This window comes from Schistocerca cancellata, chromosome 1 (assembly GCF_023864275.1).
Source record: "Schistocerca cancellata isolate TAMUIC-IGC-003103 chromosome 1, iqSchCanc2.1, whole genome shotgun sequence".
NCBI lineage: Eukaryota > Metazoa > Arthropoda > Insecta > Orthoptera > Acrididae > Schistocerca > Schistocerca cancellata.
Window position 1 is genome coordinate 307,278,003 of NC_064626.1, and position 15,230 is coordinate 307,293,232.

The 15,230-nt window shown below is 41.4% G+C and overlaps 1 protein-coding gene across 1 annotated transcript in view; it reads left to right on the forward strand.

Moving 5' to 3' along the window:
* Positions 1-2,328, forward strand: part of LOC126172668 (alpha-1D adrenergic receptor-like) — a 72,564-nt gene extending 70,236 nt beyond the window's left edge. Inside the window, exon 6 of the mRNA XM_049920903.1 lies at positions 1,801-2,328. Coding sequence (XP_049776860.1) covers positions 1,801-2,328 — 528 coding nt within the window. The remainder of the gene's footprint in view (positions 1-1,800) is intronic.
* The last annotated feature ends 12,902 nt before the right edge of the window (positions 2,329-15,230 follow it).

The window sequence follows — 15,230 nt, forward strand, 5'->3', positions numbered from 1 at the left end:
ATTAGTAGATACTTGCTATAGCGATACCTTTTTTGAAATATCTAGACTGCTGGAAGGTGTTTAATTTGACATACTGTATCGAACAGCTGAGTTCCGCAACCATCTCTAAAAAGATGGACGTACAGATAGCCCAGTTAAGAAAATTAGGGAAAGATTGGGTCGATTATCTCCATGTCGATAAAATCCACCTGCCCCTTCTAACGAAATTGCTCCTGACATCCACAGCAACGAACTGGACGAGCACACAGTAGCGGTCAGGAAATGGTACGTCATACGAGAGGAGGACTTACGGTCAAATAAGGCAGAAGGGATAGATAACATTCCATCAGAATTTCTAAAATCATTGGGGGAAGTGGCGACAAAACGACTATTCACGTTAGTGTGAATATATGAGTCTGGCGATATACCATCTGACTTTCGGAAAAGCATCATTCACACAATTCCGAAGACGGCAAGAGCTGACAAGTGCGAGAACTATCGCACAATCAGCTTAACAGCTCATGCATCGAAGCTGCTTACAAGAATAATATACAGAAGAATGGAAAAGAAAATTGAGAATGCGCTAGGTGACGATCAATTTGGCTTTAGGAAAAGTAAAGGGACGAGAGAGGCAATTCTGACATTACGGCTAATAATGGAAGCAAGGCTAAAGAAAAATCAAGACACTTTCATAGGATTTGTCGACCTGGAAAAAGCGTTCGACAATATAAAATGGTGCAAGCTGTTCGAGATTCTGAAAAAAGTAGGGGTAAGCTATAGGGAGAGACGGGTCATATAAAATAAGTACAACAACCAAGAGGGAATAATAAGAGTGGACCATCAAGAACGAAGTGCTCGTATTAAGAAGGGTGTAAGACAAGGCTGTAGCCTTTCGCCCCTACTCTTCAATCTGTACATCGAGGAAGCAATGATGGAAATAAAAGAAAGGTTCAGGAGTGGAATTAAAATACAAGGTGAAAGGATATCAATGATACGATTCGCTGATGACATTGCTATCCTGAGTGAAAGTGAAGAAGAATTCAATGATCTGCTGAACGGAATGAACAGTCTAATGAGAACACAGTATGGTTTGAGAGTAAATCGGAGAAAGACGAAGGTAATGAGAAGTAGTAGAAATGAGAACAGCGAGAAACTTAACATCAGGATTGATGGTGACGAAGTCAATGAAGTTAAGGAATTCCGCTACCTAGGCAGTAAAATAGCCAATGACGGACGGAGCAAGGAGGACATCAAAAGCAGACTCGCTATGGCAAAAAGGGCATTTCTGGCCAAGAGAAGTCTACTAATATCAAATACCGGCCTTAATTTGAGAAAGAAATTTCTGAGGATGTACGTCTGGAGTACAGCATTGTATGGTAGTGAAACATGGACTGTGGCAAAACCGGAACAGAAGAGAATCGAAGCATTTGAGATGTGGTGCTATAGACGAATGTTGAAAATTAGGTGGACTGATAAGGTAAGGAATGAGGAGGTTCTACGCAGAATCGGAGAGGAAAGGAATATGTGGAAAATACTAATAAGGAGAAGGGACAGGATGATAGGACATCTGCTAAGACATGAGGGAATGACTTGCATGGTACTAGAGGGAGCTGTAGAGGGCAAAAACTGTAGAGGAAGACAGAGATTGGAATACGTCAAGCAAATAATTGAGGACGTAGGTTGCAAGTGCTACTCTGAGATGAAGAGGTTAGCACAGGAAAGGAATTCGTGGCGGGCCGCATCAAACCAGTCAATAGACTAATGACCCAAAAAAAAAAAGAAAAGAAAAGAGAGGTGTGTACCGTGCGCCGTGCCCCGCAGGTGGACCGGTACGTGGGCGTGTCGCGGCCGCTGTCGTACGGCCGCATCCTGACGCGGCGGCGCGTGCGCGCGCTGATCGCCGCCACGTGGCTGCTGGCGCTGGCCATCAGCGTGGCGCAGCCGCTGGGCTGGCGCGAGGGCGACGCCTCCGCCGGCGGCAGCGGCGAGTGCCACGTCAACAAGCAGCTGGGCTACGTCATCTTCTCGGCGGCCGGCTCCTTCTACCTGCCCGCGCTCGTCATCCTGGCGCTGTACGCGCTGGTGTACCGCGCCGCCTCTCGCCACGAGGCCTTCCTGCAGGCCGGCCAGCGCACCACGCGCTCCGCCGTGACGCTGCGCGTCCACCTGGGCGCGCCCGGCTCGCGCAGGGGCACCCTCGCCGCCCACGACGCCGCCGACGGCAAGGTAGGCCGGCCGCCCTCCTCACTGGTCGTTTTACATATGAACATTTCTTGTAATACCACAAAGCAACCACGGTTATTCTTCGAGCGTTCATTCACTGATATGGATTTTGAGTTCATTCACTGATACTGATGACGTAATAGGGGTTGTTTCCCTTGACTCCAGAGCTGGAGTAAGCTTCTGCAAAGGGATGATACATCTTTCTTACGGTACATACCCCATATGCTGCGTAATTATGCAGAACTAGCAAACCCGACAATGCTTCGCAATTTATAAATATGTATGGAGAATGGATATAGCCCTACAACCTGATCTCCTTCTACCACCTTTCTCTGTCCGTCATCTCCTTCCCCTTTCTCACTCCATCTCCTCATTCATCACTCTCCGTCCATCTCCTCCTTCACCTCTCTACGCCTAGAGAGCCTGTATACAGAGAGAGTGGCCATAGGTGAAATTGCCCGTGATTGTTTGATTAGCTTTGGCAGAAAAATGACGCCAAACGTCTCTCGCTCTTCCTATGTTCGCCGTGCTTTTGAGTTGAATTGAAGTTCAGAGGACTTTTGGAAACGATTAAAAGGTATTTGAATTATTGAGAGACTTGTTATGCGTTGTGTATGCATGTTCGATTTAGTTGTATATCGTTTTTAGTACGTAATTAGCGTTTGCGATCTTAAATACGAGTTGAAATAACGAAGCGTTTTGTGATGAAGTCGGTAGGCCTACATGTTTGAAGTAAACACGTCAGTAGTTGTACAGTACTGTTTTTGACATCTGTAATTCGTTCCGCAGACGTTCGTAAACGATGCCAGGTTGTGCTGCATTTGGTTGTTCCAAGAGAGGCGAAGGTGGATTTCGCATGTTAGCATTTCCACGCAATGAAGAAAGACGAAAGCAGTGGGCTGACATAAATCAAACAGGAGCCTTGTGCAAACCAACCAAGTACTCTATGCGAAGTAAGTCGTTTTTGCTTTTCACTGCATATAAAACAACTTGCAATATACATAGTTAAATTTGAAAACAGACCTGTAAATTGGCTGTGTGAAAATTATTGTAACACATTATTCTTATAAACAAAGGCATTTAACGAATGATTTCGCCATATTGTCTTGTGCTTTTGGTTCGGTGAGTGTGTACTCCACTACTGGCCATTCAAAAGTCCCGCCCGCAGTTTGGCAGAAAAATGGCCGCCGTATCGTCCGGTTGGCCACTCTCTCCCTATACAGGCTCTCTATCTACGCCCATTTCCCCTCTCCTCCTTTCTCTCCATCTCCCCCCCCCCCCACTCTGACGCTGGACCTTGTTTATTATTATTGCAAACGAAACCTTGATTGGAATTTGAACTCTTAAAATGAATGGATAAATCGGTTGGGATCATTGGTGCACAGGGTAGGATATATAAGCAGAAACAATTTGGTTGAAAAGTCCTGTTACTGTTGTTAAAACTAACCCGCGAGAAAGAACACGAAACCGAGCATTTCACAGCACAACAGTGTTTTCTTTCTCGCAGTCACTTTTAATTAAAACCTACACATTGTTACTTAAAGAAACATATGGCCTAAACCCGTCTGCATGTTCATCAATATATCGTGTAGAATTTTGAAGTAAATCGGTCTAGAACTTTTCCAATTTTTGCTAACAAAGCTTCCCTATTATATATATATATATGTATATATATATATATATATATATATATATATATATATATATATATATCATACATGTTTACATGTTAAATATATTAAAAATAAACAGCTGGTACCGTCCGGATGGTTATCAACGTATGGTGTGAAAATTTGAAGTAAATTGATAACGATTTGTACGAGATTTTTCTAGTAGTATTTCCTCTTTATTTGTATGTATGATTTACATTAAAATATGTTACATACGTTCGTCGAATCGTTTATTAGAGAATGGTGTAAAAATTTAAAATAAATCGGTGTAGAAATTTTCGATATTTTTTCTGACAACTCCTCTTTTTCAGACCGTATCTGATCAGCCTGTATGATGGCAAGACTTTAAGTTTATTAACAAAAATCTCGTGAAGTTGTTGACCGACGTATTTCAAATTTTCGCAGTGTGCTCTAATAAACACTTTTACTTTTATAAACATATTAAAAATGTATAGCTGGTGTCTGTCTATGTTTATTGGAGCGTTGTGTAAAAATTCTAAGTAAACCGATAGATAGATGTATTTATGTATTAAAATATGTATCAGGTGTCGGTCGGAAAGCTTACTAGAGTATCGTGTGGAAATTTGAAGTAAATCGGTAAGTAACTTTACGAGATTTTTGATAACAACCTTAAACAACGTCTCGCCTTCATATAGGGTGATCAGAAACAGTTTTAAAAGCTTACGAGCGCTGCTGAGTAGATCGCGCGGAGTAATAATTGTTAAGAAAAAACTTCGATACGTGTCTCCGTTTCCGAGTAAACTAGCGTTGTGTGCGCAAATTCAAGCAGCCTGCCAGAGATAGTGTCAACAAACGCGTGCTTAGCTTAGTTTCCTAGAACCGAGCAAGAGAGCCATACAAAATTTGGACACGCGACGTAGTAAAGATAAATCCCTAGCCAAAGGCTGAGCAGTCTCGTGTGTTATCACCTACTCTATGAGAACAACTGACATTAATTGTATCTGCGGACCGCTTGAACTTTTGCGCGTGACTGCCTGAACTTCAACCCTAATTAACTTGGAAAGGGCGCAACGTATTGAATTTTTTTCTTAACTATTTTCCTCTGCACTATGTACCCTGTAACACCCTTACAAGCTTTTCAGACTGCTTCTGACCACCCTATATGGTAATATATATTGTTCATTGACAGACACACCTAACCATATTTTGTTGAATCTGGTCAATATATTGGATTTAGACAGCAAATGGGTATAAAATCAGATGTTGTATGTAGTACAATCCATAATGAAGAAAAGTGGTACTTGCTTGATACTCTAGTGAATACCATATTTATGGTCTAAAACTAGTAAAAACAAAATACAGGGAGTGTCGACCAAGAAAGGGGAAGTAAGTGCAATTAAAACATTTCATCAGATATTACGGACTAGCAAATTCCAACGACTGCTGCGGATGAAGGAAAATCACAAGGAATTATGACAAGATCAATATGAGGCCTTTCTAACGATGAAGGTGGTCAAGAGACTATGATGTCTCACAAACGGCTAGTCGAGGACATTGAGTATAATTGACAGACAGGGATCGGGCATCTTCAGCCGTGTTCTCCAGGAACATTCCAGGAAAAATGGCTCCTGATGTAACCGAGGGGGATGAGATGTTAGATGTTTACACATTGTCACTCTATTGGTGTCGAACCACCGATGTCATACCAGAAAGTCTTTCCTCTTGACGAAGTGTTCATACCACACTGAGAGCAAAAAAAGAATTTCTTGTCAGAAAGTTCCAGTGGACTCTACAACGTAACAGTGGAAACAGTAATTCATTAGTTGATTGGCGTAAGTAGACCCCTGACAGTTGCAAGTGGGCTGGGCGCGGCAGCTTCGCGGGCCTACCTCAACCAATGACGTAACGCGATCTCGTAAACGTGGCTACGGCAATGCCTACTGTTTCACCTGCGCCACGTAACTAAAAGCTGGGTCAAGCGCTGCGAGCTGTCAGGGATACGCTTTATAGCGTATCGACTACAGCTATACATTGTTTTATGGAATGTTTAATTTCCGACTGCTGAACATCATTTGACGCAGGAATACGAGATCATACTTCATGTATAAAGTGACACATACTACTAGACTTGAAGTGACCTAATCCTCATGGCTTCTTAGGAGCTAACGAGATTGAAGGTTTGGTTTATTAGCAGCACTAAATATTACATAAATAAAGATTTAAAGGCCCTGCTCTTTTTCGTGGTTGTAACTTTGATTTCACTATTGGTATTGAGGTAGCAGTGGGTAGCCAGATTTTGGCTACGATTCCTGTGCTTGTGTTAACTATGACAACATATACAGTGTATCAGCTTTGGAGAGTGTAACACCTAGAGATGATTTCGCTTAAAAGACTGTACAATGCAAAACCGGAGCTTTGCTGAGCAGGTCGCAGCCAGAGGTCTCCAAAACAGATCAGAGACATGCCTATATACAGGGCCTGCATACTGGCCGAACCGGAACGCCACAGACAAACTTTCAGAGACGGTAGTGTGGACTAAAACAAGGAAATAAGTCAAGAAAACATGGATGTAAAGTGCACACTTCAAGAGCTGTGGACACTTTTTCTGTAGAAGAGATATCATTCGCAGCAGTGAACGTGAACAAGTGCTCCCGTGTTTACTAGGCAATTATTTCTTGTTTTGGTCCATAGTACGCCCTCTGAAACAACGATGCTCTTAGCTCTTTAAGTGTGCTCTTTCGAGCCCATGTTTACTAGACATCTATGTCCTGTTTTGGTTCACACCACCACCTCTGAAAGTTTGTCGGTTTAGATCTGGTTTATGCCATATAAAGTCTTTGCAATAGCGACTATTGCTGCGGCGGTTGCAGACTCGCACTGTTAGCGCCATCGGTCGGGTGCCAATAGTCACGATTTCCATACTGCTGTCTGATAGCGATACCGAAATTGGTAAAGCTGCGTTCAGCTGTTACTGACTTTTCAAAGCGTCTGAACTGGTCGTGCCATTTATGTTCAGTTAAGTTCTCAAATACCGGCCAGATTATCTCTCTACGTAATATTTCGTCGCTTTCATGTGACACATTGTGTTCAGCAGTTACTCTCTAGCAACTACTGGATGCAGCTTTCGAGGTACGGATCACTGTCAGAATCTCACGTTTGCTTCTTAAACAACTTAACTAAGATGGAAGAAACTGTGTGGGTTTAGCTTCTTCTGTTGATTGAATTGTTACGCACCGTCTTTTATTCGCGAACGCCGATCTGATTCATTGTACTTCAGTAAACACTGCTTCCGTAGATACAAAACCAATAACTGAACGAGCAGGAAAGAGGACAGTATCAATCTGTAAAAACACACACAAAAAAAATTCAAGGTGTGGTGACACTGTTGTACACACATCTTCTTCCCGAGGAGTTGAGTATTACCACTACTGGAGAGAGAGAGAGAGGGAGAGAAAGAGAGAGAAAATTGGAAATTTGTGGTAAGGTCTTATGGGACCAAACTGCTGAGGTCATCGGTCCCTAAGCTTATACACTATTTAATCTAACGTAACGTAACATACGCTAGGGACGATACCCATGCCCGAGGGAGAACTCAAACCTTCGACAGGGGTAGTCCCGCGGACCGCGACAAGGCGCCTCAGACCGTGCGGCTACCCTTCGCGGCAGGGGGGGGAGAGAGAGAGAGAGAGAGAGAGAGAGAGAGAGAGAGAGCGAGAGAGAGAGAGAGAAGGGACATGCTAATCCCTTGTACCTTTTCAACCTGTCTATTTTTGTGAACTGAATTGCTATTTTTTGTTTCCTGTAATCCTAAACGACGCAAATAGTGCAATTACGGAAACTCTGTTTAATAAATGAGTCGCTAAAACTGAGGCTATATAACCGTATTTTTAATTAAATTCGCCCAAGTGATTAGGAAACAAACCTGTAAAGTAAATAAGTTATACTGTGTAACTACGTATTTTGCAGGCGTGAGCAGTGCTTCAATGCATGACGTCACAATACATGACTTGCAGTTACAACAAACAAGCTAACAGAAGAAAGAAAATGCTCTATAGAATTACTGATGAAACTTTTAAAGAATAAATCACCAAAATGTTTTCATAAAAATGCTCTGTAAATTTTTCGTAAGCCGACTAATTAAATTTCCAAATACTGAATAATACACACGCAAATATAACATTGGAATTTGAGAATAAGACTGTCTGCATGTGAAATCTGAACTGAATTTTACCTAAACTGACCTGATAACGTAATTTGGAAAGCAAACCAAACTGAATGATGTAACTGTAACCTGACTACAATGTAAAACTGGCTCTAAGAAATTTCATATGTCATACCTGTCGCAAAGGGACCTCAGCACTGCTGGGGTGATGAACATAAAATATGCATGACAGCAGCAAGCAAGGTAAATAGAGAAGAAGAAGCTTTCCGCAGTCCAATGCAAGGACGTGCAACTATTACAAACAAATCATGCTTTACTTTATAAGAAACTGTTCTGCTCTGTGCAATGCGGCGACACGCATAAACAGAAAACGCGAAAATTCTTTTATGAGGACACGTTGGTGGAATCTGAATTAGCTAAATAATTGAAGTAAATGAGCTTTAAAAAACTGTATGGTATTACTGAAACACATTGTCAAACTCTCACAACCATCATTACAAAAGTTTATCTCTCACAACAATTTCTTTGTGTCAAGCAATTAATTTTTAATTTCTGGAAATGGTAAAGGAGTAGTAAAATCTATAATCTCTCAGTACTGGCCATGTGAACTGATAAATTTACCTGCTCTTGTCTGAACAACGAACTAACTAACCTAAACCAATAGGATATTATGGTTTTCAAACACATCACAATTACGCACAAGCAAGCAATGCAGCAACAACAATACATGTGGCTGGTAGCTGTTCTTTTATAAATTATAAACCTTAGTACAACAGCCACGTTTCTCAAAATGTCTACTTTCGACAAATAGCGAACAACAATAACCTCTATTCTTCACATGCCCAACTAATCTTCACGTGATTCTATTCATCCTCTGTTTCCTTATGTCTTTGCTCTGGAATCTATTTTCATCGGCTCAGTAGCATAGCCAACACCCGACTCTCTCATTAGCTTAGCTTAGAATGCCTACTGCAACGAAAATACCACTGCCAATGTATCTTTTCAGAACCTCTGTGGCGTAACACACTATCTGATCAAAAGTATCCGGACACTTGGCTGAAAATGACTTAAAAGTTCGTGGCTCCCTCCATCGGTAATGCTGGAATTCATTGTGGTGCTGGCCCACCCTTAGTCTTGATGACAGCTTCCACTCTCGCAGGCGTACATTCAATAAGGCGCTGGAAGGTTTCTTGGGGAATGGCAGCCCACTCTTCATGGAGTGCTGCATTGAGGTATCGATGTCGATCGGTGAGGCTTGGCACAAAGTCGGCGTTCCAAAACATCCCAAAAGGGTTCTATAGGATTCAGGTCAGAACCCTTTGCAGGCCAGTCCATTACAGGGATGTTATTGTCGTGTAACCACTCCGCCTCAGGCTGTGCATTATGAACAGGCGCTCGCCCGTGTTGAAAGATGCAGTCGCCATCCCCGAACTGCTCTTCAGCAGTGGGAAGCATGAAGGTGCGTGTGCTGTGATAGTGCTACGCAAAAGAACAAGGCGTGCAAGCCCCCTCCACGAAAAACACGACCACACCCTAACACCACCGCCTCCGAATTTTACTATTTGTACTACACACGCCGGCAAATATCGTTCACTGGGCATTCGCAATACCCAAACCCTGCCATAGGACTGCCACATTGTGTACCGTGATTCGTCACTCCACACAACGTTTTTCTACTCTTCAGTCGTCCAATGTTTACGCTCCTTACACCAAGAGAGGCGTCATTTGGCATTTACCGGGGCGATGTGCGGCTTATGAGCAGCCGCTCGACCATGAAATCCAAGCTTTCTCACCTCCCGCCTAACTGTTATAGTACTTGCTGTGGATCCTGATGCACTTTGGAATTCTTGTGTAATGGTCTGGATAGATGCCTGCCTATTACACATTATGACCCTCTTCAACTTTCGGCGGTCTCTGTCAGTCAACAGACGTGGTCGGCCTGTACGCTTTTGTGCTGTAAGTCTTCTTTCACGTTTCCACTTCACTATCACATCGAAAGTAGTGGATCTAGGGATGTTTAGGAGTGAGGAAATCTCGCGTACAGACACCTGACCACGTTCGAAGTCCGTGAGTTCTGCGGAGCTAACCATTCTGCTCTCTCTCGATATCTAATGACTACTGAGGTCGCTGATATGGTGTATCTGGCAGTAGGTGGCAGGACAATACACCAATTATAAAAACGTATGTGTTTGGGGGTGTCCGGATTATTTTGATGACATAGTGTATCGACTATTTAAGCTACTTTTTGAAAAATGTTTAGTGTACAGATACGAAGTATAAACGTCCAATGAGAATATAAAGCTCACATCACTTTCCTAGAATACAAGATAAAAAACTAGAAAGCTTACACTCTACAGTACGAGCTGTAAAACGGCTTTATAAAAACAAAAGAAATTTTGACGTCATATATAGAACGAGCGGGAATGTTCATTCTGATTGATCGTTGACAAAGGTACGCCACATAGCAACGACGCATGAAATCTCCCGTGAAATACGACATGCACCTCCCCCCCCCCCTCCCACCCAAGTGACAAGTTAGTAGAAAAGTCGCTCACGTTATGTAACCTCGTGAAAAGTTGTTGCTTTATAAACCTTACCAACGTTCTAAGCAACATATTGTATATGTTTTCTTCATTGCATTCAGTTTGTCAGTCTGTGTGATATACTGATTAATACCGTCAACCATGTCGTCTATCTTTTTATGATTATGTCCTACATTTAATGTCAAATGTTTCAGTAACTGTATCTGATCGCTTACTGATCTAGAATTTATTTTTCTTATCCTTCACTGCAGGTATGATGCGTTCTATTGATTTGTAGTTCCTGACTTTGAGAAGCAGTCTTTCATATTTAATGTTATTACCATGTATTCATTCAGATTTCTTTTGTTATCTCCGCCTTACAGCTACATTAATTGACTTCTTTTCTAATCTCGCTGTGTTTGTTTTCTTTCACCTTACTCAAAAATATTTCTGATGCTCTTGGTTATCTATTTGTGACTCTTAATTCGTTTACATATAAAATAATAACCACGACTGTTTTCATCCGTGTTTTACGTTTTAGAGTGCGATATTTGCGACCTTCTGGAGCTTTCTACGTAGCCGTTTGTCGTAGTCATTTTCAGTCAGTTTCATAATAAATAATAATTATTAATAATAATTTCTATACTTCGGTTATTCACAACATTCGTTATTCCCCAAAAATTATTTCTTGTTCTATAGTTCGGTTTCGCTAATATTTTCATTTAACATTCCTTAAAAGTTTTCCACAGGACATAGATTCCTTTTTGTAAGCAGTCCTCTTTCTTCCTTTCAACAGAGTAAAATCGCCTGCTTGTAAAAGGAACTTTGAAACAGGGCGCTGTTGCTGTTGTGTGTGTGTGTGTGTGTGTGTGTGTGTGTGTGTGTGTGTGTATGCGAGTGTATGAAAAATGTGGATGATACGCTACAGTCTTCTCTGATTCCATTCTTTAATGTGTTGGAATTTGTCTATTTGCCATTTATTTCTACAGAGAATGGTGTGTTTTGTGTAAACTCTTTCATGCACTTATTTGTGGAAGTGGATATCCCTTTAGTTCATAATGCCTGAGAGCATTTTTGTGTTAACGATATTACATTTGAGGTCAATAAATACCTAGTCAATCTCTGTTCACTTTGTTTTTCGACTCTTCGCTTTGTTGTTAAAACTGTCCGTTTTCCTATCATAGACTCCGCATACCATCATTAAAGTTATTGCTAATTCAGTTTTATTGCAATGGTGCTTTAAACCCCGAAGTTAACCGTAGTAAATCTTGCGATAGGTGTGTGTGTGTGTGTGTGTGTGTGTGTGTGTGTGTGTGTGTGAATTCCTCTCCTCCCCACACCCAAATGTTTAAATATTTCGTCACACACACACACACACACACATACACACACACACACAAACTTTAATGGACTACATTCTCAGAGAAATAAATTAAAATAAACTTATTGACAGATTAAAACTGTGTGTTCTACATGTACTCGAAACCAGAAACTTTGCTGAAAGTGCTCTAACGACTGAGCTATCCAAAACTGACTCAAGAGCCTTACTTTCGCCAGTGCCCTCAGAACTTCACAGAAGTTCTCCTTCATGAATAGAAGGACTAATAGTCCTGGAAGGGACCGTATTGCACTCTAGATTAAGCTCTTTGGACAGACCGGTCATGTTGATATTTCGTGTGCCCTTATTTTTGAAGTTTTAGTCAGTATTAAGTGCAGTGTCGAGGTGTTATTAGGTTTAATTGCGTTCAGTAGTGTAATAACTGTTTGAGAAAGTGAAGTTTTTAAGTTCTTTGCCGCATTTTTAAAGAAAATAGCGTAAAACCGTTACCGCTTAACAGCCGTTTTTACGCCTACTCCGTGTGCGCTTACTTTTGAAGTTTTTGTCAGTATTAAGTGCACTGTCTAGATTTTATTAGGTTTAATTGCGCTCAGTAGTGTAATATCTGTACGGGGAAGTGAAGATTTTAAGTTCTGTGCCGCATTTTTAAAGAAAATAGCATAAAACCGTTACCGCTTAACAGCCGTTTTTAGGCCTAAATTTTGTGCGCGAAAGTTAAGCGATTAGAAGTGTAATTACGTAAGTACATTAATATTATATTTATATTAGAGCACTAGAGTGCATTGTAAATAGTAAATTATCTTTATTTAGCGAAAGCTTAAAACGTAGGCCTATATTGTAAACAACCGTGACTGTGATGTGTTTTAGCTGCTGTAGTTAATTCTGGGGTGCTATGCAACTGTTGAGACAGTTTCACTGCGGGTGGCATGGAAATTGGGGAACAAAATGAGACTCTTCCTAGGTACTAGGATGTGTTCATGGGATATGAAAATAGCGGAACGGGAGGGGAAGATTAGAGCCCTTCAGGCTGAATTGGATAAAACTAGGGAAGAACAAATTAGGTTAAAGGGATAGAAGGGTGAAGAGAAGTGGGAAGTGGTAGCAGGGAACAGGGGCCACAGAAAGAGGACAGTATCTGACAGTTTCATCGTTTGCACAAAAAAACAGATTTGCCCTGCTGCCACAATTAAGTAATGAAGAGCCTCATGTAGATGTAGCTGATGCACAGCAGAATTCAGTTAAGAAGCCTTTTACTTAAAAAAAATAGGAGGTAGGAAGAAAATTCTGCTGTTGGGTAGCAGTCATGGAAGAGGTGTGAGCCAACTTCTGCAGGGAAAATTAGGTGACAGCTACAAGGTCACAAACTTTTTCACACCTAGTGCAACTCTCAGCCAAGTGATAGAGGGCATAGGACATTTGTGTAAAGGTTTCACCAAGGAGGATCATGTTGTAATAATGGTGGAGCAGGGAACAGTATCAATAGGGACCAGGGCTACAATATCGAGAGTGACCTGGTAAAAATAGCATTAGCAACGAAGCATACTAATGTTGAGTTTGCGCCTGTTTACAAGCGGTACGATCGATCCCAGTTGAACAGCTCTGTGAAAAGGGTCAATACGGAGTTGGATTTACTGCTTCGGGCTGGTGATGGGTCAGGGATTGGTTTGGTTCTTGTTGACACTATTGATAGGTGGGGCTTTACTTCTCATGGCCTGCATCTCAGTAGAATAGGGAAAGACATATTGGATAGGTTGATAGCAAATTCTTTAAGGGGGGACACTGCAACTCACGGAAGTAGTTCTTTTTTAGGTTAAGCTCATTATCTACACATTCAATATTGAAACAAGATGTATCTGAAAATGTTAAGCATAATACTTGTGAACACAAAAAATTTAATAGTAAATTTATTATATCAAAATATCAGAGGTTTAAAAAACAAAGTTAATGAATTTCAGATCCATTTATTTGAACTACAGTCTACAAATTCTGTTGATATTATTTATATTTCTGAACATCTTTTAGGTAGTGAAACTGAAATGTTTGATGTGGAAGGGTATACCTTAGCATCAAAGTATTGTAGAAAAGAGATGGAGAGAGGAGGAGTTGCCACTTACATTAGAAAGGGTCACAATTATAAAAACAATGACATTCTTAAATACTGTAGTGGTCAGCATTTTGAAGCGTGTGCCACATAAGTAGAAACACACAAAAGAAAAATAATTATATACACAGGGCTCCAACTGGTAATTTACAGCTATTCGCTAAACAGCTTGATGCAGTATTGAATTTCTTAACTTCTAAAAATAATGAACTAATACTAAGTGGAGATTTTAATTTAAATTTCTGGAGGGTAGTTACTCAAGATCCATACTAGGGTCTCTTACCACTTCTTATTATCTCATCCCCTTAGTAAAGTTCCCAATCAGGATTATGGGTACCAGCAGCACTGCTGTTGATAACATTTTCATAGATATTACCACACTAGCAAATCATAGTATAAATCCAATATTCATTGGTCTTTCAGTTGCTTACATCTAATAGAGTGGGGTCTGATTCAACTAATAACAGGAAGTGGGAAACTACATGAACAATAAATGAAACAGGAATTGAAGGTATGAAAAACTGTTTGAGGAATACAGACTGGAAAGATATATACAATTGCGGGCTTTCAGATAAGAATAATAGTAATGAAATGGAATGATGTTGGTGTGGTGTGGTCGCCCTCAACTACGTTCCCTCAGACTCAGAGCTGCAATATTAAAAGTTTTGGCTGGTTTCGTTGTCTAGGGGCTGGGATACGCAGTTCTACATCAACATCTACATATATGCTCCGCAAGCCACCCAACGGTGTGTCGCGGAGGGCACTTTACGTGCCACTGTCATTACCTCCCTTTCCTGTTCCAGTCCTTTATGGTTCGCGGGAAGAACGACTGTCTGAAAGCCTCCGTGCGCGCTCGAATCTCTCTAATTTTACATTCGTGATCTGCTCGGGAGGTATAAGTAGGGGGAAGCAATATATTCGATACCTCATCCAGAAACTCACCCTCTCGAAACCTGGCGAGCAAGCTACACCGCGATGCAGAGCGCCTCTCTTGCAGAGTCTGCCACTTGAGTTGGTTAAACATCTCCGTAACGCTATCACGGTTACCAAATAACCCTGTTGCCGCATTACAGGCCAAATACTGCTGAGTCTACAGTATACGATAAGAATACACACATGGATCTAATGCTCGAAGGTTCCTATCACTCGGCAATTGTGAATTTTATAAATGAAAGATTGCAGTTAAGTAAAATCTGCGGGCCCGCATCTCGTGGTCGTGCGGTAGCGTTCTCGCTTCCCACGCCCGGGTTCCCGGGTTCGATTCCCGGCGGGG